This window comes from Carettochelys insculpta, chromosome 5, assembly GCF_033958435.1.
Source record: "Carettochelys insculpta isolate YL-2023 chromosome 5, ASM3395843v1, whole genome shotgun sequence".
In the NCBI taxonomy this organism is placed as follows: domain Eukaryota; kingdom Metazoa; phylum Chordata; order Testudines; family Carettochelyidae; genus Carettochelys; species Carettochelys insculpta.
In genome coordinates, this window is record NC_134141.1 from 21952437 (window position 1) to 21977908 (window position 25472).

General features: G+C 45.9%; 1 protein-coding gene across 3 annotated transcripts in view; it reads right to left on the minus strand.

The window, feature by feature from the left end:
• Positions 1-25472, minus strand: part of PCSK5 (proprotein convertase subtilisin/kexin type 5) — a 361111-nt gene that overhangs the window by 38908 nt on the left and 296731 nt on the right. For all 3 annotated transcript variants that reach the window (XM_074994754.1, XM_074994752.1, XM_074994753.1), the window contains exons 22-24: positions 24804-24940; positions 20941-21144; positions 20554-20622 (exon numbers count right to left, since the gene is read on the minus strand). In XM_074994754.1, coding sequence (XP_074850855.1) covers positions 20554-20622; positions 20941-21144; positions 24804-24940 — 410 coding nt within the window. The remainder of the gene's footprint in view (positions 1-20553; positions 20623-20940; positions 21145-24803; positions 24941-25472) is intronic.

Genomic DNA, 25472 nt, shown 5'->3' on the forward strand with positions numbered 1-25472 from the left:
CATGGAAGTATTCAACATCTGACATTAGCAAGCCCTTGATCTCCCTTTTAAATTTAATGAAAGGTAAAATGGCTAGAAATGATTTGGTATCACACTATCGGCTTTAAGGATCAAGATTTAGTAATTGCTAATTTCAAGTTATTGCTAGTTTTATTGACTTTTACATTTTTTCCTAACAATAACATGAAATAATATAAAAGAAGAGCTGTAAGTTTTAATGTGTGTTCAATGAGTGTAATTATATTTTACCATTCTGGAACTTTTTTTATCTTGTACTTTGTTGGCTCTTGATTAAGACAAGTGAAGCATACACTGTTATCTTAATGGCATTGTTGAGTAGATATGGGGCCAAACCAAAACCCCAGCACCTACGCAATCCACAAACATTGGGAAATTTCAGACCCAAGCTTTGTTGACTTCCTTTTTCTTGACCCCATTGCACCTTTCCTTAGGTGACCAAGACACTTAAGAGCCATCCAGTATATGGCAGCAAGGAAGAAGGGCAGATTCTGCTCTCAATTACAGTGCTATAACACAGGAATAACTTTAATTTTGATTACTATGGTTTTATTTACAAAACACAAAGAAAAAGACATGGTCTCTGCCTCCAAGACTGTACAGTCTAATTTGACTCATGATGTAAGGAAAGGTTGTGGTGAACAATAGAGGAAATGGGGGAGGAGAAGACAAAGATGATGTGATTACTCAATGTGTTCCATGTAACAGTTCCATAGCTTGAGAGGGCAGTAGGCCTCAGGAGTGAGTAATAAATAAAGTCATGTTTTCCAGCAACAGGGAAGATCTGGATTTTAAGAGGCATTTGAAATGAGCAGGGTTGAGTAGGCGGAAGTGCCAATAGGTAAACAGGTCACCTGACAATGGATTTGATTTAAACTAGCTTGAAATAAAAGAATCTGATCCAACTTGTGTCAACCCCTGATGTAATCGGTTACATGTGACCATAAACACGGCCGTACTGGGTCATACCTATGGTTCATCTAGCTGGGGATTCTGTCTTCCAACAGTGGCCAGTGCCAGCTGGTTCAGAAAGAATGAACAAAACAGGGTAATTATTGAGTGATCCTACTGGCAGTCAGAGGTTTTCTGGTTGTGTCCCTAACCATTTTGAGTAATAATCATTGAAGGACCTAGCCTCCATGAATTTATCTAATTCTCTTTTGAAACTTGTTATAGCTTTGGCTGTCACATATCCCCCTCTCCACCCCCCATGAATTCCTTAGGTTGACTATGCACTGTTATGTAAAGACGTACTTCTTTCTATTTTTCTTAAAACGGCTCCCTATTAATATAATTGGATGACCCTGGTTCTTGTGATATATGAAGGGGTAAATAATAAACCAGTTGAAAAGCAGTGCATTCAGAATGATTGTGGGTCTTTCTGCAAATTATCAGTTATAAAAACCAGAACAGATAAAAAAATGTCTAGCTTGGGTGAATATAAACTATAGCATGTTTTTGATATTTCAGAAATGTAATGAGATGAAGCCAAGCAGTAAGACAGGTGGATTATTTTTAAAGTAAGCTTCGTATGTGTTGAGACATCAGGGTTATCTTCTGTGTTTGAGAAAAATTGTGTTGTACAGAAATATGTATCTGACTGGACGAAATTCTGGTACCTTTTCTCACATTAAATATTATATTATTCCACAGGTAATTCCACAGAAGCCAAAAGGAGTACTTGTAGAGCAAGGCACTACTCAGGATGAGTCAGGGTATCCAAGGGCAACACTACAGTTTTAGTTTTGCATCCTAGAAGCCAGAGGTTGTCTGTTGACTTGAATGGCAGCTGAATCAGTCTGTTCCCCACTACCAGAAATGTTTAGGCAGGGAAGGGCTTATATAATAAATAATTTAGCTTCCCTTCCATATGCAGATAGTTCCAAAAGATTTTGCATTTGCTTCAGTTAGTAAGAGGTTCCATAAATTCTCTTATATAAAGGCACAAACCCAGAGCTTGCACCTGTTTGTAGTTCTTGCACCTGTTTGTAGCTGGTTGAGAAAGTAGGTGGTTGTAAATATTAGTTGGGATGCAGTTGCTGAGAAGTTCTTTGTTAAATTTTACATACGTTTTAGTTCTTTGATAAACATCAGATAAATAGCAGAACGCGCCAACAACCAATCAGCAACAAACTCTTCTTGTTTATTTCTCCAGAGAACTCTGACTTGAAATGGCTGCTGACATACCATAACTTTTAAGTTAGACTCTTAAAGTGAGGCCAGCCAGTGGGAGAGTGGGAGAAAGGGGGCAACTGGAGCTCCTGGCCCCTTTGAAACACCATGGAGTTCTCTGATGCCTCACATGCATGGTGATGGGGGGGCAGGGCTGACTAGCCTAAGCCCTGCCCCAGCTGGCTCTCCCTCCCACCTTGGTCCCAGGCCCATGGCAGCTGTCAGCGCCGTTGGTTAAGTGGAACACTTGTATCTTGCAAAGCCAAGCAGATTTCTAACACATAAAATAGTGACTGCCATCCTACTCTCAGATGAATTCTATGGTTGGGTGACAGAATTGGTGGACCCTGGTGCAAATTGTGGGGTGGAGGGCGGCTTTGCACTTTGAGAAGGGGTGGGACCTTAGGCAGAAGAGGTGGGGTTCAGACAGCCAGGCGTGGACTGTGCAGTGCCTCCATCTCTGGCGGCCCTCAGAGCTGACCAGACCTTGCAGCACATGGCTCTGGAGCACTTCCAGGTGCTTTGGCAGTGATTTAAAGGGTCCATGACTCCCCCTGCCATAGCAGATGCCGTAGCATCAGCAGCCACCAGGAGCCCTGCACCTTTACAATTGCTGGGCCCAAGCTAACTTCACCCTTGGTGGGCCTGTCCACGGGTAAAAAGCTTATTGAGATCCCAAAGATCTGGCTTCAAACTTCCATTAAACCAAAAGGCAAAAAACTGTTGTCGGTCACACTGTGAATCGGGAGCAATTCAGTGAAATTGAGGGAAGCTTAACCATGGAAATGAAAGCAGATTTTGGCTCAGATTTTGCCAAAGCCCAGCACGCTCGAGCCAAGGCTGAGTTACGCTGTGACTATTAAACAATGATTTCAGCGCTGCAGATGCCAGGCTGGAAACACTAAAGAGGTTGTGTGTCTAAAATTGCTGAAGTTCTAGGTCAAATCCGTCCCTTCAATAAATCCATTGACTGACTACGTTTTCCGAAAGCATGAATTAATGCAATAATGTTATTTCACACCAAAAAGGCTAGAAAGAAAGAACCTTTCATTTACTGATTCTGAAACTGTTGGAAAGACAACATCCTTTAATCTCATGTGCTTCCTACATTGAAAAGTTACTGCTGGAAACTAATAATAAAAAATGTTCCATATTTAATAGGTATTCTTACTGGTCAGATTGCCTTTCCTACTTAAGAAGCTAATGCAAACTTGACCTATTATATGCAAAGCTAAAACCCCTTCTGTGAGATTAACTTCTGGAGGAAGAGATACTCCAAGATAAAAGAAGATCTTTGTAATAAAGGTCTCCATATTTTTAAAACATGTCCCTATTCATCATCAGAAGTATCTTCAAGAAATAAAGTTTTCCTTTGTGCGTATTAGATTGCTATCGCAGCTAGACCACTTTCTAATCATTAAGCAAGAACACAACAGTCAGAGTCCCAGTTTGTACCTGAACATGTAAATCTTCTTTGTTCACAGAAATTGTAGACATCTTGTGGTTCTTTAAATCATCTCCAAAAGCATTTTCTCTCACTCCTCCTTCATTATATTCCACTGTCTCCATCTCATTCTAGGTAATTGCTTTGTAGAGTATTTTGCAAGTTTTTCAGTCTTCCTTGTCCATTGGTTAGCTTGCTTACAGCCAAGATTGATTTGGATGACCTTTGACAACTACTGATTTATACTAGTGTAACTGAGGCATAGTTGCTCCAAAAATCTTGTTCTTGACTTCACTCTTCCAGAAGTACTGCCACATGGAGAGTTTCAGTATTTTTTCTTATAAAGAATGCTTGAATGAGAAAAATGCAGCTGCTCATCTGACTTTTTTTTTTTTGATGATCAGTCTAATTAGAAAGTACTGCTGCCTTGGCTGCTGTGTTCTCAGTGGTGGTATTGGCAAAACTTCTTGCTGAAAAGGTCTCAAGGGGCAAATCTTGCCACATTTTCCATAGGCATGGAAGGTCCTGGGCACAACAGAACTTGTAGAGTTTTGCTGCATGGAGAGCAGTCACGATTTGGGGTCTCTGTGTAGAGCTGAACATCCCAACAGGACACAGCATATTGTTATTCAGGGGCTCCCTTCATGCCAGTGCTGCACAAGAGGTTTATGGAAGTGAAGGGAGTCAGTAGAGGGGCTTCTGGACTGGTGAGTATGTGAATCCCCTGTCCATTCTCCCATAGGAGTGCACTGGCTAAAAGGGATACCTTAGCCCTGAGATAATTGCCCAGCTCTCAGGCTGTTTCCTAATGGCAAGAGTCATTCTTCATGCAACTTCTTCATATTTTCCCAATGCTATGCCTGTTTGCTTAGTCTTGCATGGGTGGCAGGGTTTGAGGCCTAAATTAACAAGGTTACATGTCTTCACAGTGAGTGTCATGACTACATTTTCATGAATGGCCTCCTTTTCCCTGGTGCAATATGTTTGCCAAATTTCCACCTGCAGTTCAACAAAGTAATGGTGCTTCTGAGTATTCAAACTTTCATCTGCAATGCGTTTTTAATTTGCATGCATAAAAGAGAGAAGCTGACCCTGGCTGAAAAAAGAAATATCCTATGTGCTATAGTTTCATAGCTAGTGTGTAACTCAAACTACAAAGCATCAATATATTGCAACTATGCGGGCGTCTTACTCATCTCATCATCAATAACTGTGGGCTCAGCGCCCATTGGTGTCTGATGCTACTCTCACTAATTTTACTTATACCGAGTGTTTTTTTTTAAACAAAAAAAGAAGGAGGAGACAATATTTAGCTGTTTCCCCACCCCGTACCATGGCTGGGGCTGCTGAGGTGCCACTACTCAGTACTGGCAAGTACCAGCACAAAATATGCACCGCTTATACTTATTTCAGATACTTTATAAACAGTGAAATAAAATAGGCCAGGTTCTGCAGTTTCCTCAGCTGTTGCACAGTAGTCACTTTCTAAAGAAATAGGGTAGATCTCAAAGGAAAGTTTAAAAATAATTCTTTTAAAAGTTCCTGAAGAAATTATGAGTCCCTGACATAAGCTGTGATGCTGGGTATGGATGGCACATGCCCTCTTATCAAAGAACCAAAGAGGATCAAGGTATGAGAATAACCAATGGAATTATTCCCTGCCACCACTGTTCTTAACACTATCATGTGCAATCAGAAGAGGGTTTTCCTTCTGAAAGAAGGGTATAACTAAGCAAAACAGTTAAATATGTTGCAATAATTTTCTAAAGTATCCTCTAAGGTGGGATGTCTTGATTTTATGGTGTTCACCTTTAATCGCTTATAACTTGATGGTTGTCTGCAGTTTTCTTGCTTCCAATTACTTCAAATGGAGTCTGTAGACTTGGTTCAATACACTGGCGATACCTTCTGTTTCATTATTTTATATATAATAGTAAGACTATGTTTTATTTCAAAGGTTACAGTTACACTCGCGAGTTTTGCCGACAAAACTGATGGAACTTCCACACACAAAAGCTGGCACTTCTGCTGACAACCATCTGCCTTTCCCAGATGAGGAAGAGCACCTTTTCTTGACAGGTTCTGTCAACAAAGAAAACTGTATGGACACTCTGGGGGGCCTTCTCTTAACAGACAGAACAAAGGGCAGCCCTGTCTGCTGTGCTTCTGGGTGCCTGTTTTGTTGAGAGAGCAGGCGGGCAGTCTGTCCACTCTGTTGACAGAGTGGAGTGATCTTCCAGTCGGCTTTGGTGTGTAGGCACACTCTGTCAACAGAAGTTTTCTCAGGAAATCTCTTCTGATAGTGACTTCTGTCGACAGATCACTGTAGTGTAACTGTAGGGTGCGAGAAGAGTTTGTAAGTCTCATGAGAGCAGTCCGACCCCTCTGTGAACCCTTAGAGGAAACCTACACAGAGGCACGCTGCCAATACTTCAAGGCTACGTGCTGGAAAACAACTCATCCTGCCCTACAACACCTGCGAAACAAGGCTTGCTTGCCAAGACTTCAAGGCTATGCTGGCAGTAGGTCACAAGAGGTAGTGATAAGAAATGCATAGGCACTTTTAGGCAATCTTATGTTAATGAGTTCAGCTTTATCAGCTAGTGTTAGGAGGCCTGTTACAGAGCCTCTCCCCGAGTGAAGCTCTGGCGCGTCGGGTCATCCCCCACTTGTGACTGCGGCGTCTCCAGGGCTCCCGTCGCGGGTGTTACGCACTTTCAATAAACCAAATATAGCACTCGCCTTCTGGGTGCAGCCTCGTTTCTGGGGAACCTGAGCCTGGTTGGCTACAGTAACAAAAGCCAAAGTGATTTATCTTATGGATAGACTTTTTGGGGACAATTTTCATCTGAATATACTCAGACTATTTGTAAAATGCAACTTTCCTGTCACACATCACAGGAGTAGACATGTGAAAAAGAATAACCGAGGTTGGTAATTTTTTTCTATTTTTTTAGAAAATCTAGAGTATGTTGCACTCTACCTATTTAGCTGATGAAGCTTTACATGTACACAATGACGTAAAATACAAAATTAAACAAATGGATTGCCTGTATTTAGAGTTACAAAGTATATGTTGTTTGGGCACATGTTGTAGTCTAATGTAGTTTTCTGTTGGCATTCATTGATGTGTCTGATATAACCTCTGCATCACTACCCTATAGCTCTTAAACCAACTCTTTCTACATGCTGAAGGAAATAAGTGGATTTTGTTATATTCCTTGAAGATCCAGGAAAAATTTCAAGTACTATCAGTCCTCTCATGCTTCGAAGATGTAAAAGGTTGCTAGTTGGAGTCAGGTAGAAATACCTCTGCTCCTTTATGCATATAAAGATTTTGCAGCTTTCTTTGAAGCATCTTATATAGACCACTTCAGGATATAAATTTGGTTGGATCAGTGCCATATTGTAATCCATCTATGAGATCAATATTGATCCAGGAGAGGCACTTCACTCTCCCAGGGGCTAAACGTACTGTTTCCACTGCATGTTCTGACCCCACTGACATTAGGGAACAACTGACTGAAACTCAGAATTAACTTTTTTCCTTCCTGGCAGTATAGAGATAAACTGTAGAGTGCTGTTGGCATTGATAGTAGCAGTTTATAGATCTGTCCATGTAGCTATTATCAAAGATTTCTATATATTATTTATCTAGATTTTTAGATTGGTGCCAATCACTATGATATCTGAGTGAACTTTTTAAAAATATTATTTGTACACCACAAAGTTACATATACATTAATGGGAAGGCTTACACAAGTATGTTCTTTAGCTCTGTTCATGAATACATTATTGTTTTTACTCTTCAGGCCTAATTTGTTTTACATTAGTGCACTGGCAACAAGAATGCCTTTTTTTCTTTAGAGAAACTTTGCTTAGACAGTAGAGCATGAAAGGATGGAGATGGCTGTCTTCCCCCCATCTTCCCAGCCTCTCCTTCAATTCTCTGCTTAGCCATTGGCTGGGTAAAGGGGAAAAGGCCAGCTGATTGACAGCTACAGACTTCTCATCCCCTTACACATTTTAAGTGAAGGTAAATTTTGAAAAAAATCTCTTTTTCTGTGAAGGCTGATTTGGAAGTCTAAGAGGCATTATTCAATCATTGTAACGGTTTATCCTTTTGGTAAGCCAGTTTGATCATAGGAAGGGAGATTCAAATACAATCATGCCTCTGGGAGAATCAGTTTTGTAGTATATTTTCAAGGGAAATGGTGTGTGAAGAGGTGGACAACAGGTTGGACAGCATGGAGTATAGCAAAATGTGTCACTTCTCTGGAGTTTTTTTCCCCTTTATATTAGAGGCATTCATTCTCTGGGATGAGGAATTGTGAAATCACTTGGTTTCTTTCTGCTGTTCTAAACAGGCAGTGGCCCATATTGTACATAGCATGGGTAGTGAGCCTGGTGAGGACATCTGTTTGTACATTGCCTTCTATTTAACATCCTTTGTGCAGTTCGTGTCCAAGGCCTAAATAGTGGCATTGCTGATGCTTTGACTCATTTTCAAAAGAATAGATTCTGGGAACTTGTGTTGCTCGCCTGCTGTGCCCACAGGCGCTGCTTCTCCAGTTGTGAGGCCTTGGCTCGAAACAATTATAGGATTATTACAAAGAGGCAAAAAACTTTCTCAACCTCTGCTGCACCCCTTACTTTCTGGTGTAATGTCTGGTTCGGTCAGAGTTTCAGAATGCAGAGCTGAAGAAGGACTTCAGTGCATATCCATCACTGAGCTTTGAGAAATGGGATATGCAGAACACCTGGAGTACAGGGGATTGATTTCCTCCATGATGCGAGATTCTCTCAGGCTTAATTTCTTGATGCAGGCTAGTGTGCATTTCTGGCTTTGTTTATCTCTAGGCATGCCAGAATTTATTACTGTTTTTACAATTGCAAGAAGAGACATCAGGAGGAAGGTTGAGATCAGGGTGTTGTATTGTACATGGGCCCCACATGCACGTGGCTAGCTGAGCTCAACTCCACTGAGCTTCAAGATGGAAGTAATTTGCCTTTGATAGTCTGATAGAAAGAGCAGGTGTACGAATTGATGTCAGAGCTACAGCGAATCATCTGATGTCATTATTCACCTTGGTGGAAATGATTTTGGGATTTCAACTGGATTAAATTGAAGGATTAAACCTGAGGATTTGGAAAGATTTATCCAATTATTGCCTCACCTTACTTTGGTCAGAGGTGCTTGCAAAAGGAGCTGGGCGGGGGCAGGGGCCATTGAGCTGCATTGACAGGACATGAAAAAATGTGATTCATGAGGTAGCCAGGATAATTTTGGGAATTAAGGGGTTAAACATGGTGATGCAGAATATTTAATGAATAAAGATGTCTATTTGAGTAAGCCCAATATTGTTTTTGTTGGAGGGGAAACTGCAGTGGTGGTGGATGTTACTCTTTGGTGGGAAGACAGTTCTGATTGTTTCGAGAAGTCTCACAGGGAAAAGGTGACCTATTACTGTTATTTAGAGTAGGATATTAAAGAACTAACTGGGAGTAGAAATGTCTACTTTTTTGGCATCACAATTGGAGCTTGAGGCAAATGGAGCCAAGATAATGATGAATTGTTAAGGCTCCTTGGAACTGAGAAAGGAAAGATGTTTAGGAAAATTTATGTAGACTCATTTGTATGCCACTACGGACATGATGGCCGTGTTCAGTGACAAATTGTGTTCCCAGAGTTCCGGTCCAAGTATCCAACTGTATTCATATAATATGTGTTTTTCCATATTTTAACTTTGTGTTTTTTTCTTTTTTATTGTGGATTATTGGTTCTTAATGCCTCTATACCCATGGCTACATTTTCACCTGTCCTTTAATATATGAAGGTTTTAATTTATTTACTAAATACTTAATTTGGATTATTAGTATTATATTTTACATCATAATTTTTCCTTTTACTGGACATGACAGCAGACTGGCTGCAAAGAGTAACCAGGACAGAGCAGGCCTGGGAATGTGCCTGAGTTATGAAAGGAGCACAGAGTTCGTCTGTCGGATGCTAAAAGAGGTTAGGGGAAGTAATATTTAAGTCTATGACCTGACGAACTGGGTCATGCAGGAGATTGGGTATCTGGTGTGTGGGATGTGTGATGCTAATTGCTGGTGCACTAAGGTTTGTGTCCAATGTGGGTTAAGGCTAAAAGAGCCACCTCCCAAGGTAAATGAAACATAGGATTCCACAGCTGGATCTTGTGCTCACTGGGGAGAGGAGCTTCAAGTCTTTACAGACTGAGGCTTCCCCCTCCCAGCCTTGTGCCCTCCTTCATTTCACCCCCTGCCTTTCTCCTGCTCTTCCCGCAAACAACCCTCCACTTGATATTTTTGAAAGGCAGGTTCCATAGCTACAGGGGAAATGTATTACAAATAGTCCAACTCTAGCCTGAAGTGCTGCCTAGAAGAGCAGCTTGATGGCTGTGTTTGTTTGCCAAAGCAGAACAATCTTTTAATACTTTCTCCCTCTTCTGAAGTCTGGCTCTGTGACACAGCAGCATTTCTAAAGTAATAACACATACATACTTGTCAGCAGCTCACAGGGCACACTCAGGGGATTTCTCCCGTGTCATATTTGACACTACTGGCTACATCTTGTTTCTTTCATTTCTGGCTCCAGCAGAGATGTAGTACATATTGTAAGATGCAGCATTGCCGGATCCAGGGAATTTGAGGCAGACGGCTAGGTGCCTCAGGTTTTGCATTTTAGTGTCTTCTTACCTAGCATCCACAGAGGCAGGCTTTGTAGCTGGATAATATTCTTAGTATTAAAATCAGCAAACATATTTGTTCTGCCACTGTCATCATGTATCAGAAACCGTTCCCATGTAAGACCTCTTGTAGGATGGAAGAGGGAATCACAGAAATTGGAAAATGCCACAATTCACATTTTCACCGATCCAGCAATGTATTTGTTTGGTGCCATAATAGTAACCACTGCTGCTGCTACTTTGAAGCACTACCAAAGTGTCTTGCTGGGTACTCCCTGGGGCTCTGAGGACTGGGGGTTGTGGGGTGCAGGAGTGAGGCAGCACCACCATCCTGGTGATGCTGAGGACAGGCTGCCCTGGCCACACCCATTCTGCCTGAAGCCCTGCCCCTCCCACCCAAAGGCCCTGCCCCTTCTGGGGCACAAAGTCAGCACCCCCCAACACCTTGCCCTGGCGCCTATTGTGGCTGTTGGCCCAGATATGCAGAGAAAAAGGGCTCATGTTTGCTAGCAAGGAATCAACAGAGATGGTAATGGAAGAGTAAAGATAAATCTTTTACTCCCCTGTCTTATTCCAGTGTTCATTAAAGGACCAATTCCACGCCCTGTTGGTGGGAAGGTGAGGGTTCAGTATGACTGTAGGCCCTTTTATAGGAATGAGGCTACAGTAGTTATTGTAAAATATGGCCTGGTAGAGGAGCCCTTCTCCACTGCACCTGCAGGATTCTGACTCCCATCCTGGTTAGTCACAAATGTTGTGCAGTATGATAAGAATTAGTTTTAAGCCTATCTGTCTCCCTTCTAAGTCTCTATATAAAAATACGGATTCACAAAACACTGTGTGGTACCTGACATTTATAGTTCACACCCACCCACCAGAGCACCCTACGTGCATTGTTAGGAATGCCTATTTTGGCAACGTTGTCTTGTAATGGTCTGACTAGTCTGTAACAATGTTTTTCCCCTAATCACTGCTGTGTTGGTTTTAGTAACATCAATGCTTTTCATGTCAAAATGGCTTAATATCATTAATTACATTTCAGAGCAACCCCATAAGACAGGTAGTGTTAATACATCCTGACATGCGAAGACTGAGGCAGAGAGAGGTGAAGTACCTTTGCTGTTCCTAAAACTAGGCTGCTTCTTCCCCGTATCCCAACATCTGAGCTGGGTCGTTACGAAAGCACCTGACATCTTGATCTGTGTGAGGAGGCACCAAAGTCCATCTAGGGTTCTGTGTAGGCTGCACACTTGTGCGGCCACTCAGGGATATTCAAATGCTGCCCCAATGCTTAGCAGAGTGCCCACAGATAGGCTGGTTGTTTCTACTAGTGGTGCACATAAAATTTATTCTGCACATGGATGGAAAAGACTCGAGGGAGCATTGTTTATCACCTTCTTTTGGCCAATCCATCCATCGCTGTTTTGGCTTTCCTCAGTAGCTTTCTTGTTACCTTCTCCTTCCATGTTACCTTGACCAGTCCTAAAACTAAGCTACTGAAATTGACAGAAATTGAGAGTAAAGTTTGATCTTGAAATATTACATTTATCTTTGTGGATTGCTTGTCATCAACTTTGATGAAGAGATTGCTGAAACAGGTCATTCAAGACATAACTTATAAACCTTTTGGTAGTTAATTATTTGTGTCTGGTCACAGATAAATGTAAACAGAGACAGACAAATACAAAAGATCCAACTTGTGGCAAGCAGGAGTTCTTCTGCCCACAGGCTACTTGTAAGACAATGTGCAATTATCTTAATTAAAGTGACTGTACTGAGTATATTTCAGGTCACATACATTGTCAAAGAATCATGACATTAAAATCAGTGAAACCCTTGTGATTTGCTGAAGGCAACAAATCCATCAATCAACAAGCTTACTGCAGTGAGTTTGTGTTGCACCTCCACTTTGTGTTTCATTCAGCTCCCAGAAGTCACCCTGCAGTCTACAGCATAGACAGCAGCATAATAATAGGCAGCTCTGAGATAGTGCTGTTCACCCATAGATCTCAAACCGCTAACCAAAGGATGCATCTCATTACTCATTTCACAGAACAGTCTGACTAATTTTGTATATTTAAGTAAAATGCATCTATTTGCATACTAAGATCCTATCTTTTTGGGGAAGAAAATAACATAACTTTAATTCCAGTTGGGCAATTACACTGGTTTCCTAGAAAGGAGATTTGTTTATCCCGAGAAACTCCTAATACGCTGCTCACAGAAGCTGTGTCTACACGTGCACGCTACTTCGAAGTAGCGGCACTAATTTCGAAATAGCGCCAGTCGCGGCTACATGCGTCGGGCGCTATTTCGAAGTTAACTTCGACGTTAGGCGGCGAGACGTCGAAGTCACTAACCTCATGAGGGGATCGGAATAGTGCCCTACTTCGACGTTCAACGTTGAAGTAGGGACCGTGTAGACGATCCGCGTCCCACAACGTCGAAATTGCCGGGTCCTCCATGGCGGCCATCAGCTGGGGGGTTGAGAGATGCTCTCTCCAGCCCCTCAGCTCACTGGTGGCCGCGTGGAGCGGCCCCTTAAAGGTCCCCTCCCCCTCCCTGCCTCTGCAGGAAGCTGAGGGAACATGCAGGCTGCAGCCTGCACACGCGGCTAGCCTGCACCACCCTCAGCCCCACAGAGCTGCGATGGCTGCCCAGCAGCCCCCCCAGCGCCCCCAGGGGACCTCCCCCAAGGGGAGCCAGGGCAGCCAGCCCAGCCAGAGGGGCAGCCAGGCGGGGAAGCGGCAGCGGGGCCCCTCCTGGATGGAGGCTGAGCTGCGGGACCTGCTGGGGCTCTGGAGCAAGGAGGAGGTGCTCCAGGTAATGGGGAGCAAGAGGCGGAACGCGGATGCATTCGCTCGGCTGGCCGACGGCCTGGCTGCCCGGGATCACCCTGCCCGCACTCCTGACCACGTCAGGAGTAAGGTCAAGGAGCTGCGGCAGGGTTACTTCCGGGCCCGGGATGCGGCTAGCCGATCTGGGGCCGCCCCCGTCACTTGCCCCTTTTACAGGGAGCTCAGGGACATCCTGGGCTCCCGGCACACCTCCTCCCCTCTGGCCACCCTTGACACCTCGGCTGACGAGCCCCAGCAGGCCCTGCAGACGGAGTCTGCCCTGGAGGCAAGCCCCGCACCCCGGGGGCCCCCCCGGAGGCCATCCCCAGGACATCGCGGCAGGAGGAGGAGGAGGAGGAGGAGGGGGGCTCCTCCTCTGCAGAATCCAGCCTGCAGATCCTCCTCCTGCCATCCCGGAGCAGCAGCAGGGCCTCCGACCCCCGGGGATCTCCGGACTGTGGGAGCGGACCGACAGGTAGGTACCCCTCTCTGGTGGACACCCCTGGGCTTGAGGGGCGGGGGTAAGAGATATGTGTCCAGGGCCCCCCACATGCTCACATGGCCATGGCCCCAAAGACACCAGGGCCATGGCCCTCACAGCACTGCAGCCATCAGCCCCTGCCCCCCCCACCCTGCATGACAGTGCCATGCCCCATCCCCGGGCCGGGGGGAGCGGAACCTCGAGGGGCCCCCGGGAGGAGTGGGTAGGACACCCCGCAGCAGCAGCATGTGATGGAGTGGGGGGAGTGCCAAAGGGAGACTCAGGCTACATATGAGCAACAAGAGCCGAATAGCTCCCAGGGCCAAAGGAGGATCCTGGGGCTACAGCTGGCAGGTGACACCTCTGCCCTGAACAAACAGGAGGGAGGAGCCGAGCTGGCTTGGAATTGGGGGGCGAGGGCGGGGTCCACAGGTAGAGGCTAGGGGAAGGGAGAGCTGGTAGGCAGCCAGCCTGAGGAGGGGGAAAACTGCTTCCCAGAGGGGCCCCCCTTGGGGTCTTCTCCCCACGACGGGTTGGAAGGACTGTCTCTTCCGACAGCTGGTGCTGTCACTCCTGGCAGAAACTGGGCATCTGTGGCCTAAGAAACCTCTCCTGCTGTCAGACCCTGAGGGGTGAAGTGAGAGTCGCTCCCACCAGGGGACGGGGTGCAGGGCAGGGGGACCCCTGAACCCCATCCATCACAGCAGCATCTCCTGGGGACGGGGATGGGGAACCTGCAGCACAGGGCTCGGGGGACAAAGGCCACGGCTCGGGGCCCACACTAACGCCTGTCTCCATTCTTCTTCCCCCCCCTCCTCTCCTGTGTCCTGCACCTGCACCATCAGAAGGACCGGAAGAGAGCGCCGGCGAGGTGTCAGTCGTCCCGGAGAGCCCTCCGGGACCATCGCTCCAGGGCAGCCCCTCGGCCGAGGACCGACCGGCCCCGCGGCGGGCTAGACGGCGGACACCGCGCCTACAACCACCGACGGTGACGGACCCCCAGCTGCTGGCCATCCTCCGTCGGCAGCTGGAGGTCGCGGAGCAGCACCTCCAGCTGCAGGAGCGGGCACTGGCCTGGTGCCAGGAGGCATGGGGGGCCTACATGCAGACATTTAACCGCCTGGTGGACTACCTGGCCCCCCATGCCGCGCCGGCCGCAACATCGCCCGCCCTGTCTGCTCCTGCAGCCCCACCACCAGCTGCTCCGCCCGTCGCCAGCCCGTCTGCCGTCGCCCCGCCACCCACCCGCGAGGGCCAGAGCGCTGAGGGACCCCTGGAGCCACCTGACACTCACCGGCCCCCATACCTTCCGGTCCAGCCCACTCCCACCCAGCCACGGATCAGGCTGCAAGCGCGGCGGGGCTCCCGGCCGGCCACGCCCAGTGCCAGGCTATAGGGGTGAGGGGCCCGGGATGTGGCCCCCCCCCTTGTATATAGTTGGACCCTGTTTTTTTGGTCCCCCCGTTTGCCCCGTCCCCCCATGTAAATAGTTCTCCCCTTTATCCTCCCTGGTTTTCTTTTTATTATTTATGGCAGACAGTTGTTTCTTTGGATTGTTTTATTTTTGTACATATTGCTTTTGTTGAACGTTTGTACCTCGTTGTTTTCTGTTTGTGGTTCACATATTTATTTACATCAAAAAAAAAAAAGTTTTGGAAAGAAAAAAAAAATTTACGTTCAGCCACAAGTGCGTGCTGTCATTTGTCCAGGACAAGTGGGAGGGGGGGACGGTGGGGTGCTCCATGGTGTGGGCATTGGGGCAGGAGTGTGGGGGAGGAAGGGGCGGGCAGTAGGGGGCCTGGGCAGAGTTCACCCTGCGGCCTGTTCGTCGAAGTGGGCCCACAGGGCCTCCCGGACGCGGGTCCTCTCGGGGTCCACCTGCCGACTGGGGGCAGCAGGTGGCTGGACGTGTGCCCTGCCGGCCTCCGCAGCCCAGCCCTGGAGAAAGGTCTCTCCCTTGCTCTCGACCAAATTGTGCAGGGTGCAGCAGGCACCCACAATCTGGGGGATGTTGTTGGGGCCCGCATCCAGGCGGGTCAGGAGACATCTCCAGCGTCCCTTCAGGCGGCCAAATGAGTGCTCCACCACCTGGCGTGCACGGTTCAGGCGCTCGTTGAAGCGCTCCTGGCTAGCGGAGAGATGGCCCGTGTAGGGGTGCATGAGCCACGGCCGGAGAGGGTAGGCCGCATCTGCGATGACGCAGAAGGGCATGGTGGTGTCCCCCAGAGGGATCTCCCGCTGGGGGATGTAGGTCCCCGCCTCCAGCCGGCGGCACAGGCCCGAGTTCCGGAAAACCCGGGCGTCGTGGGTGCTGCCAGGCCAGCCCACGTAAATGTCCTGGAAACGTCCCCGGCTGTCCACCAAGGCCTGCAGGACGACAGAATGGTAGCCCTTTCGATTGAGGTATCGTCCGCCACTGTGATGCGGGGCGCGGATGGGGATGTGAGTCCCATCCAGAGCCCCGAAGCAGTTAGAGAAGCCCAGGGTGGCAAAGGCGGCAATGGTGGCATCTGGGTCCCCCAGCCTCACGAGCCTGTGCAGGAGCATGGCGTTGATGGCACGCACAACCTGCAGAGAAAGCACATGGGACAGCACCAATGAGGGGTGAGCAGGGTGTGCGTGGCCCTGCCCTGCCCTGCTCTGGCCCCCCTGCTCTGGCCCCCCTGCCCTGCCCTGCCCTGCCCTGCTCTGGCCCCCCCGCCCTGGCCCCCCTGCCCTGGCCTCCCCCCGTGGGTTCGCTTACCTCCATGAAGACAGCCCCAACGGTGGCCTTGCCGACACCAAACTGCTGGCCCATGGATCGGTAGCTTTCCGGAGTGGCCAGCTTCCAGACAGCGATGCCGACCCGTTTCTGCACTGTGAGGGCACGCCGCATGGCAGTGTCCTGGTGCCTGAGTGCGGGGGTGAGCCACTGGCACAGCTCCAGGAATGTCTGCCGGGTCATCCTGAAGTTCCTGAGCCAGTGGTCGTCGTCCCACTGCCCAAGCACCAGCTGCTCCCACCAGTCGGTGCTGGTGGGGTAGCTCCACAGCCGCCGGCGTCTGAGGCGGGGGGTGGAGCGGGGTGCTGCAGGGGTAGGGGTTGAGCCCTGCTGCCCTGGGGGCATCTCCTCCCCTGGGGCAAGGAGGTGCTCAGCTGCCTCCCACATGGCATGGGTCAGGGCAAGCCCTGCTCCTGCCGGGAGGGCTGGGTGGACCTCTAGCTGCTGCTGCTGGGGGTCCATGACTGTGGCGCTCGGGGTCTGTATGCCTATGGCTCCTCAGACTGCGTGCTGTGCAGGCTGAGTGTGTCTGGGAGGGGCCCTTTAAGGGAGCGGCTAGCTGTTGCCCCGGAAGCGCTAGTCCGCCCTGTGACCCTGTGTGCAGCTGTGCCTGGCATCCCTATTTCAGTGTGTGCTACTTTGGCGTGTAGACGTTCCCTCGCTGCGCCTATTTCGATGTTGGGCTGCGCAACGTCGAAGTTGAACATCAACGTTGCCGGCCCTGGAGGACGTGTAGACGCTATTCATCGAAATAGCCTATTTTGATGTCGCCACATCGAAATAGGCTACTTCGATGTAGGCTTCACGTGTAGACGTAGCCAGAATGTCCCATATACCATTACGCTCCAAGCTCAGGTAAAATTCTTTAGTGGGGGAGATATACCTGAGTAAAGACTGTGGAATCATGATTCAAGAAGAAAAAGTCTTCCCCAAATGCTGGATTTAATACAAATGCTTCAAATTCAGTATCACCACCCTGTGGAACTCTTTGCCAGGGGATGTTGTGAAGGCCAAGACTATAACAGGGATCAAAAAAGAGCTAGATAAAGTGAAGAATAGGTCCATCCATAGGCTATTATTGATTATGGGCAGGGATGGTGTCCCTAGCTACTGTTTGTCAGAAGCTGGGACTGCGAAACAGGGGAATGATGGGCCACTTGATTACCTGTTCTGCTAATTCTCACTGGGCCATTTGGCATTGGCCACTGTCGAATGGAGGATACTGGTCTGACCCATTCCAGCCATTCTTATGTTCCCAGCAGACATAGTATCTCATTGTTCTGTGTTGGTTTCAGGATTTATTAAACAGCCTTTGTCAACACAAAACCATTTTTGTGTGGCTAGACAGAGCAACATGACCCAGAGGTATCTAGTCAGTCAATTTCTGATCAGATATGAGAACCATCACTTGTCTTAAGCTTCAAACTAAACTAACAATGCAGCCAAAAGCTCATCAATTAATAACAGGAAAAACCTCCCACCTCCCTCCAAGTTCATAATAAATCCAGAACTTAAAAATTATGGTCTGCTGTACATATGGTAATTTTTAAATCTGTTCAGTATCTGGCTTTCTGCCTGCTTTTGTGCGTCAGTTTAAAATCCAGTGGCAACATTTTAAAATAACTACCACCTCTTCTATCAGAGCATCCATTTTAACCAAAAAATCTTGAATATTTTCAGGAGTCCCAGCCAGACTTTTGGCACCCTGAATATTTGCAGTGTGGAACACTGATCCTGCATCTGCCTGACTCGTGCCAATTGACACAAGCCCTGTGTAAGTCAGAACTTAAAACATAGGGGTCAGAAGGGAAGTGAAAATTGAACCTATTGGTGGGTTTGTCTTTAGAGACCTTAGAATAGGGTGTTCCATTGGCCCAATACTTTAGCCAAGTAAAGCTGTGAGCTGATTGCTTCATCTAGGGCTTGTCTACACTTGCCCCCAACTTTGATTGGGGCATGTTAATTAGGATGATGGTAGATTACTAATGAAATGCTGCCGTGAATACCCAGCACTTCATTAGGCTAATTCTCCCTCACGGCAACTTCAAAGCTTCAAACTTCGAAGTCCTGGCATGCGTGTAGCCGTGGGCACTTCGAAGTGCCTGCGCTGGTTCAAAGTCCCTTTACTCCTCAAAATTGAAGTTTGAAGCTTCGAAGGTGCCGCAGGGAAGAGTTAGCCTAACGAAGTGCTGGGTATTCACTGCAGCACTTCATTAGTAATCTCCTGTTGCCCTGAGTAACATGCCCCCTTTGAAGCTGTGGACGAGTGTAGACCCAGCCCTTGTGTTACAAAGTAAGAATTTTAACTAGGGATTCAGCCCAACCAAAGTGCCAGATATGAACAACCCCAAACTGTGGTCTCTTGTTGACATCTGGATCTAGAGTTTGTGATTCAGTGCCATCTCTAATCTTAGCACATGAGAATACAGACTGTTGAAAGACACTAGGGCAAACACATCTCTTGTTTATACCACTATAAATTCAAAGTAACTTTGCCGATTGCAGTAGAGTTACTCCAAATTTATAACAAGTTAATTAGAGAAAAATACGGCTCTGTAACTTTCCTTTCGTTTAACTTTTGGAAGTCACTTGACAGCAAATAAATCCTGTCTGTGATGTGAATTTCCTCATCACAGCTTGTTAATCCACACTTAGATACTACTTTGTCTTACTGTTGGGTCATCCTGTTCTCATTCACTCCCTGGCTCATAGATTTTTCCATTGTCCTTCTGTCAGCATAGCCATGGCAAAGTCAGGTTTCTTAACACAAGTGTATTAAAGCCAGCTAAATTAAACTAACCACAAGATCTTGTAACATTTACGTCACTAAAAGAAATGCCCAAAGGCCAAAAGTAACGGTGAGGTGTCTGTCTCCATTTGAATTAATATAAGGTTGGTTAGAAATTAATTGTTCTGGACCTAGTAAATTGTGTTTATTACAGGATGTCAAACATTCTGACACAGTCACATTATGAGTAGGAGACACATATCTTTATCCTCATGAAAAAAATACTAGTCTTAATCAATTTTTGAGATACTGAAGCTCAGTGGAAGTAAATTATCCTGTAATGGAGTTTGACTTTACAGATGTTTTTTAAAGAAGAGAAATAGTCTGGTGTCTGTGCTTAGGCCTAGAATGTCTGAAGTCTATTTCTTGTTCTCTTTCTGTAGCATTGGGAAATTCACAAACCCTCTTATTTGAGGTGCAAATACCTACCTGTCTCAGAGTGTCATGAAGATGAATTTGGTTATGGAATCACAGAATCACAGGGCTGGAAGGGACCTCAGGAGTTCATCTAGTCCAGCCCCCTGCTTCAAGCAGGATCAACCCCTACTAAGTCATCCCAGCCAGGACCTTGTGCAGCCGGGACTTAAAAACCTCAAGGGATGGGGAATCTACCACCTCTCTAGGCAACGCATTCCAATGCTTCACCACCTGCCTGGTGAAGTAGTTTTTCCTAATATCTAACCTACACCTATCCCTCTTCAACTTCTGACCATTACTCCTTGTTCTGCCATCTGACACCACTGAGAACAGTTTCTCACGCTCCTCTTTAGAGCTCCCCTTCAGGAAGTTGAAGGCTGCTATTAAATCACCTCTAAGTCTTCTCTTCTGTAAACCAAACAAGCCAAATCCCTCAGCCTATCCTCACAGGTCTCGTGCTCCAGACCCTTAATCATTTTTGTTGCCCTTCGCTGAACCTGCTCCAGCAAATCCACATCCTTTTTATACTGGGGGCGGGGCCCAAAACTGAACACAATATTCTAGATGTGGCCTCACCAGTGCCGAATAAAGAGGAATAACTACTTCTCTAGATCTGCTCAAAATGCTCCTCCTAATGCACCCCAGTATGCCGTTAGCTTTCTTGGCTACAAGGGCACACTATTTACTCATATCCAGCCTTTTGTCCACCATAACCCCATTGTCTTTGATGTATAGTGCATGCTGTGGCTAGACTGTGGCCCTGGGTTTAAGACTCACACCATCTGAAATGGTACCTTGCTCAGGGACAGAATGAGCCGTGGTCATTAACATTGCACAAGGATTCGGGATCAGAGCTGGAAAGGAGTAACTTCTTCTGTGATTGAAACTGCCAGGGGAACGGAACATAAAAAATCCCACATACCCAGCAGACACTTCCGGCATCCATCAGCACATGGTATGCAGTCATCAGAGGTAGGGTCCTCCACTTCACCTGGCATCGAAGATTTCAAGTTTAGGTTGAATTCTAGCAAAATGATGGGCTAATATTTAATGCATTCAACTGGGATACTGAAAACAGAATTATTTTAGTCTTGGACTCACTCATTTCAACTCTGTGTGATTCTTCTCCCTCTGACACATGTATAATTCCATTCACCTTTAGGGACTGATTCCCAATTAACAGGGATACATGGGTTGGGGGGGACCAGAACTGGAGTTTAAGGACCTTAAGATTTGGTCTTTTTGTCTATTAGAAAACAAGGGCCAGAATCTGTCCCCCAGTGTATTATTCCTACTGGCAGGTGCTTACCTTCTCGACATTCGTGCTTCAGACACCTGTTATAAGAGAGGTAGTATCCTTTGAAACATTTGTTACACTGGCTGGAGTCTAGGCATATTTCACACTGCTCTGAGCAAGGTACACAGGCATTGTTATTCTCTGAATGGTAGTAGCCTAGTGGACAGCCCTCTCTGCACTCTCCCATGTAAAGGAAACGTTTTTTTCCTCGTTTGTCTGTGGGAAAGAAACAGTGTGAGAAACAGACAGCAATAAAGGAGACGTCATTTAGCAAAGGCAGAAAAAGCAGTGTTAGTGTTTAACATTAGAGCTTCAGCTGATGATCAGTATGGCTCAGTTGAAGTCCATGAAATTATTTCACCAGTTTACAACAACTGAGGATTTTTACCCAACAAGTCACCTTACAGTTCTGTTAACTACTATGCTAACTGTATTATGGTGCATCAATATTTTTCCTATGACAATTCTGAAGCTGCAGAAAGAACCTAAACAATTACTAGTGGGTAGCTGCATTGCTGTACAAAAAGTCATTCATACTCTTTCACTTTTCGTGTGAGAATTTTGGTTGTTCATGAAAGTTGCAGAATGGATTCTAGTTGACTCAGGCCCTCGTGCTGGGATTGGCTGTTGCCAGGGCGTTGGTGTCTCTGGATGCCAACAGAGATGGAAGTTCTGTATTGCTGCCCAGCCTACAGGCAGAATGGACAACATAAGTGTGAGGTTTTTTTCCCATACAACAGAACATATTCCTGACAAGAAGATATTGACTGTAGAGGTAACAGTGTAGCTTTGCCTCTGTGTCCATTTGGCCTCAGCCTCTGGAATGAGCCTCTCTATGTAGGTACCAATTAACCCTTATTGTAATAGTGCTTTGGCAATGTGGGTATCTACGTATTGAAAACTGGACTGAGAGCATCAACTCATGTATTTTATGTTTGCCATTGAAGTGTCAATCAGATACGAAAGATTTTGGGTCACTGCCAACATAGTTCAAATTTGAACTGGCTTCCTAGAAATGAAAGGGTCTGTGCTCCCTTATCAGTGCTGTGAGTCAGTCCATCAATAACTAAACTTTAATTGTTGTATTAAAAAAAGTGATTCAATTAATATTTGGGATCTCAATGGAAAATCATACCCAATGAAAAGAGAGTTTTATTGGAAGATGAGCTACACTTGAGAGAGGTTAAGCCCAGGCCCACCGATAGGCAGGAGCAAAGGGGGAAGCTGCCCTGGGGCCCAGCATTTCAAAGGCTTCCAGAGTGTATGCAGTACTGCTCTACATGGTATGTATATGGGTGGCTGTGCCACTGATTGCCCCTTCTACCCTTGAGGACAGGGTCCCCTCCTACCTTGTCCCAGGGCCTGCAGTGGCTGAGTCTCAGCTGATTAAGCCTGTTAAGGCAAATGATTCAGATGCTTCAGCCTTGTGCGGTGTTACTACCACTTGGTAGGGCAATGACTAGTAGGAGAGGAGCAGACAGACTTGCTGGGCCCCTGGGCAAGTGGTCTGTGGGGCCTAGAAGGGGCAGGGCTCAGAAGGTGGGATTGGGTATTGAGTAGCTAGCCCTTAGCGCTGCTGGAGTGTGCTGCCTGAGGCTCTGGCCACCGCTGCTGCTGTAGAAGTGGTGGTGGTAGGTAGCAGCCTGGGCCCTTTGGAATCATCAGGTCTTAGGGCAGTTGTCCTCATATGCCCTCCCTGGGCCCCTCTCTTTGGCAGGCTTGACTACTTGCACAGTGTGTCTGTGTTAGCTAATTCATCATTTCTGGCATCATCTGAATTTATGATGACATAAGTTTTACCAGCTCGTTTAGACACAAATGATAATTAGAAGTAGGTTCATAGAATTGTAGGTATAAATCTTGTGGCAGATTGTTTGTCCATTGGTTTAAATAACATCACCAGGAAAACAACATGCAAGAAAATATCATGACAGTGCCACATAATCCATTCTTTTCTTGTCAGCAACTGAATATGCTTTACTTTCAGTAACTTTTTAGATTATACCTCAACAAACCCATACATGTGCAGGTACAGTACTTTGGGGAAATTTACCATGATCTACTGTAATTTTAAAAGGGGGGAAAAAGAATTCTTTATATCATGGAATTCTTTGTCTTGTCTGCTTAAATAGAATCTGTGTAATTATAACATTTGTTAAGAGATTAGATTCCTGTTTGGTAGATGGAAGCATTCTCTTTAGAAATGTGAAAGTGGGTTCCCTGTGCATCTGCATCAGATCTAAGTTTGTTTTAGGCCAAGTCCTGATGATCCCGTGTCTTCTTCAGTTTGAACTTCTCTTGTCTGGCACCCTCAGGACCTGACCTGTGCTGGACAAGAGAATTTGCCAGACCACAGGTGGTCAATATTGTCTAGCAGCATTACCAACACTTCCACTGCTTACTGGGCTCTTAGAAAAAATTTAGGGGTAAATTAGAGTTAAATAACAGCCTGGAACACTGAGAGCCAGGACTGGTGGCTGTAAACAAACTTTATGGGACTGCAGGAAACTTGGCCACACCCAGGATAAATGGTCATCCAGCTCACTAAAATCATGACAAATTACAAATGTTGCCAGACGAGAGAGTTCTGGATTAGAGAGGTTCAACCTGTATTATCTATCTTGTTCTGCAATGACTCCTCAGAAGCAGCATGTGCTGAGACTTACACATTCTCACCTTAATAACTATTTGAAATATAAATTTTTCATTGCAAAACAGGAACTGAAACATACATGTGTTCCAACCAAACTTGAAGTTTGAACATCAGAGGCCATATCTTGAATCTACCTTTGCACTGTACCTAAGCTAGAACAGTGAATCAGAACTCGTATCCCTCACCCATTTCTCATCAGCTATGGCAAAGTTCTGCCTTGGGTCAGACTCTGGATCTGAGCATCTTGACTCGCCTTTGAATATAAAGTATTCTATTTCTTTCAGGCAGGGAGGCAGTTAGAAGTAGATGGAACTTGAAGCTGTGGTGGCTATTACATGTTTCATTTAAGGCTACATCTACACTTGAGAGTTTTGTCGATAAAGTTGGGGTTTCGACAACAAAACTCATGGAGCGTCTACACACAAAATGTGTTTTTTCGACAGTCTGTTGATGAAACTTGGCACTTCCACCGACAGCACTCTGCCTCTGCTCAATGAGGAATAATGCCTTTGTTGGCAGTTTCTGTCAACAAAAAAGCGAAGTAGATGCTCTGGAGCGGGGGAGGGAGGAGGTGGGTGTGGGTGGCCTTGACAGGTGGCTTCCAATTCACTGGGTAGCCCTGTTTGCTGAGCTTCCAGTTAGCCGTTCTGTTGAGAGAGTGGTTGGGCAGTCTGGTTGCTCTCTGTCGAGGGAGCTGAGTGCTCTTTCTGTCTGCTTTTCTGTGTGGATCTGATCCGTCAACAGAAGTTTTGCTGGAAGATCTCTTCCAACAGTAACTCCTGTCAACAGATCGCTGCAGTGTAGATGTAGCCTAAGTGAACTGTGATGAAAGAGCAGACTTTTTTCTTGTGTGGGTTAACACAAAAAGGTTTCCAGTGTAGAAAAGATCACCTAATTCAGCTTTTTGGTTTCCAGACTTAGATTTTCTGTTGATTCAGTTGAAAACATTTCCTTATTTTTTTAATTTAATTTTTGTCTGTCCAAAGACATAATTCAAAATACTGTCTTTGTTGGACAAATAATGAACTGACACAAGAAGAATAGGATAGATCTGTATTTTCAAAAGTGTTTTTCATGCAAACTGAATTCCAGGACATCAGACAAAGTTAAATCATGAAGATAGCTGGAAACAGTGGCAGAAGTTCCACTGACTTCAGCATGGCCAGAATTAGGTCTGAGAGCAGAGGCAAAGGAAAAAGTAGTACGAAGAAATCTTACTGACCTGTACCACACGCAGTACATTTGTTTGGTTCACTTCCACTGCAATCCAGGCAGGTATGATGGCACATATGGCATTGCTTGTTAAATTCAAATTTCCCTTTGGGGCATTGCAGAACACACTGTCCATCATCAAAAAATCTGTAGTGGCAGAGAATTGGCAAAATACCACAATATGATTCTATAGCTGTAGCTTCATCTTTAAAACAAACAACAAGAAAATGAACCCCCTCACCCTGTTGTATTTATTACTTATGTTATTTTCACATTACTTTTCATTTCCCATTGCTTTTATTTATAATATTTGGTAATGTAAATTGGGAGGCCAGCTAAGCCTTCAACTTCAGTCTTATGCTTTAGAGCTGAGTCCGATTTTTGACCTCCACAGAAGATGACCTTTGAGCCTGTATCTTGATGCTTGGATACCACAAGCTCTGAAATGTTCCCTATACCTGTTAAAAAGAAGCCAAGAATATGTCTCTTTCACAGATGCTATCTGTGAAAAAAAATCTAGGCCTTTGTTAATGCTTTCTGTTTGTTTTGTTTTAAAGAGTTGCTTTAAACTGCTCACCGACACCAGTGGGAGTATTCAAAATGCATAAAATTAAACATTTGTATGACTCTTTGGAGAACTTGGGCCTTAGGGGCTGCCTACTATGAGGATTATTGTTGG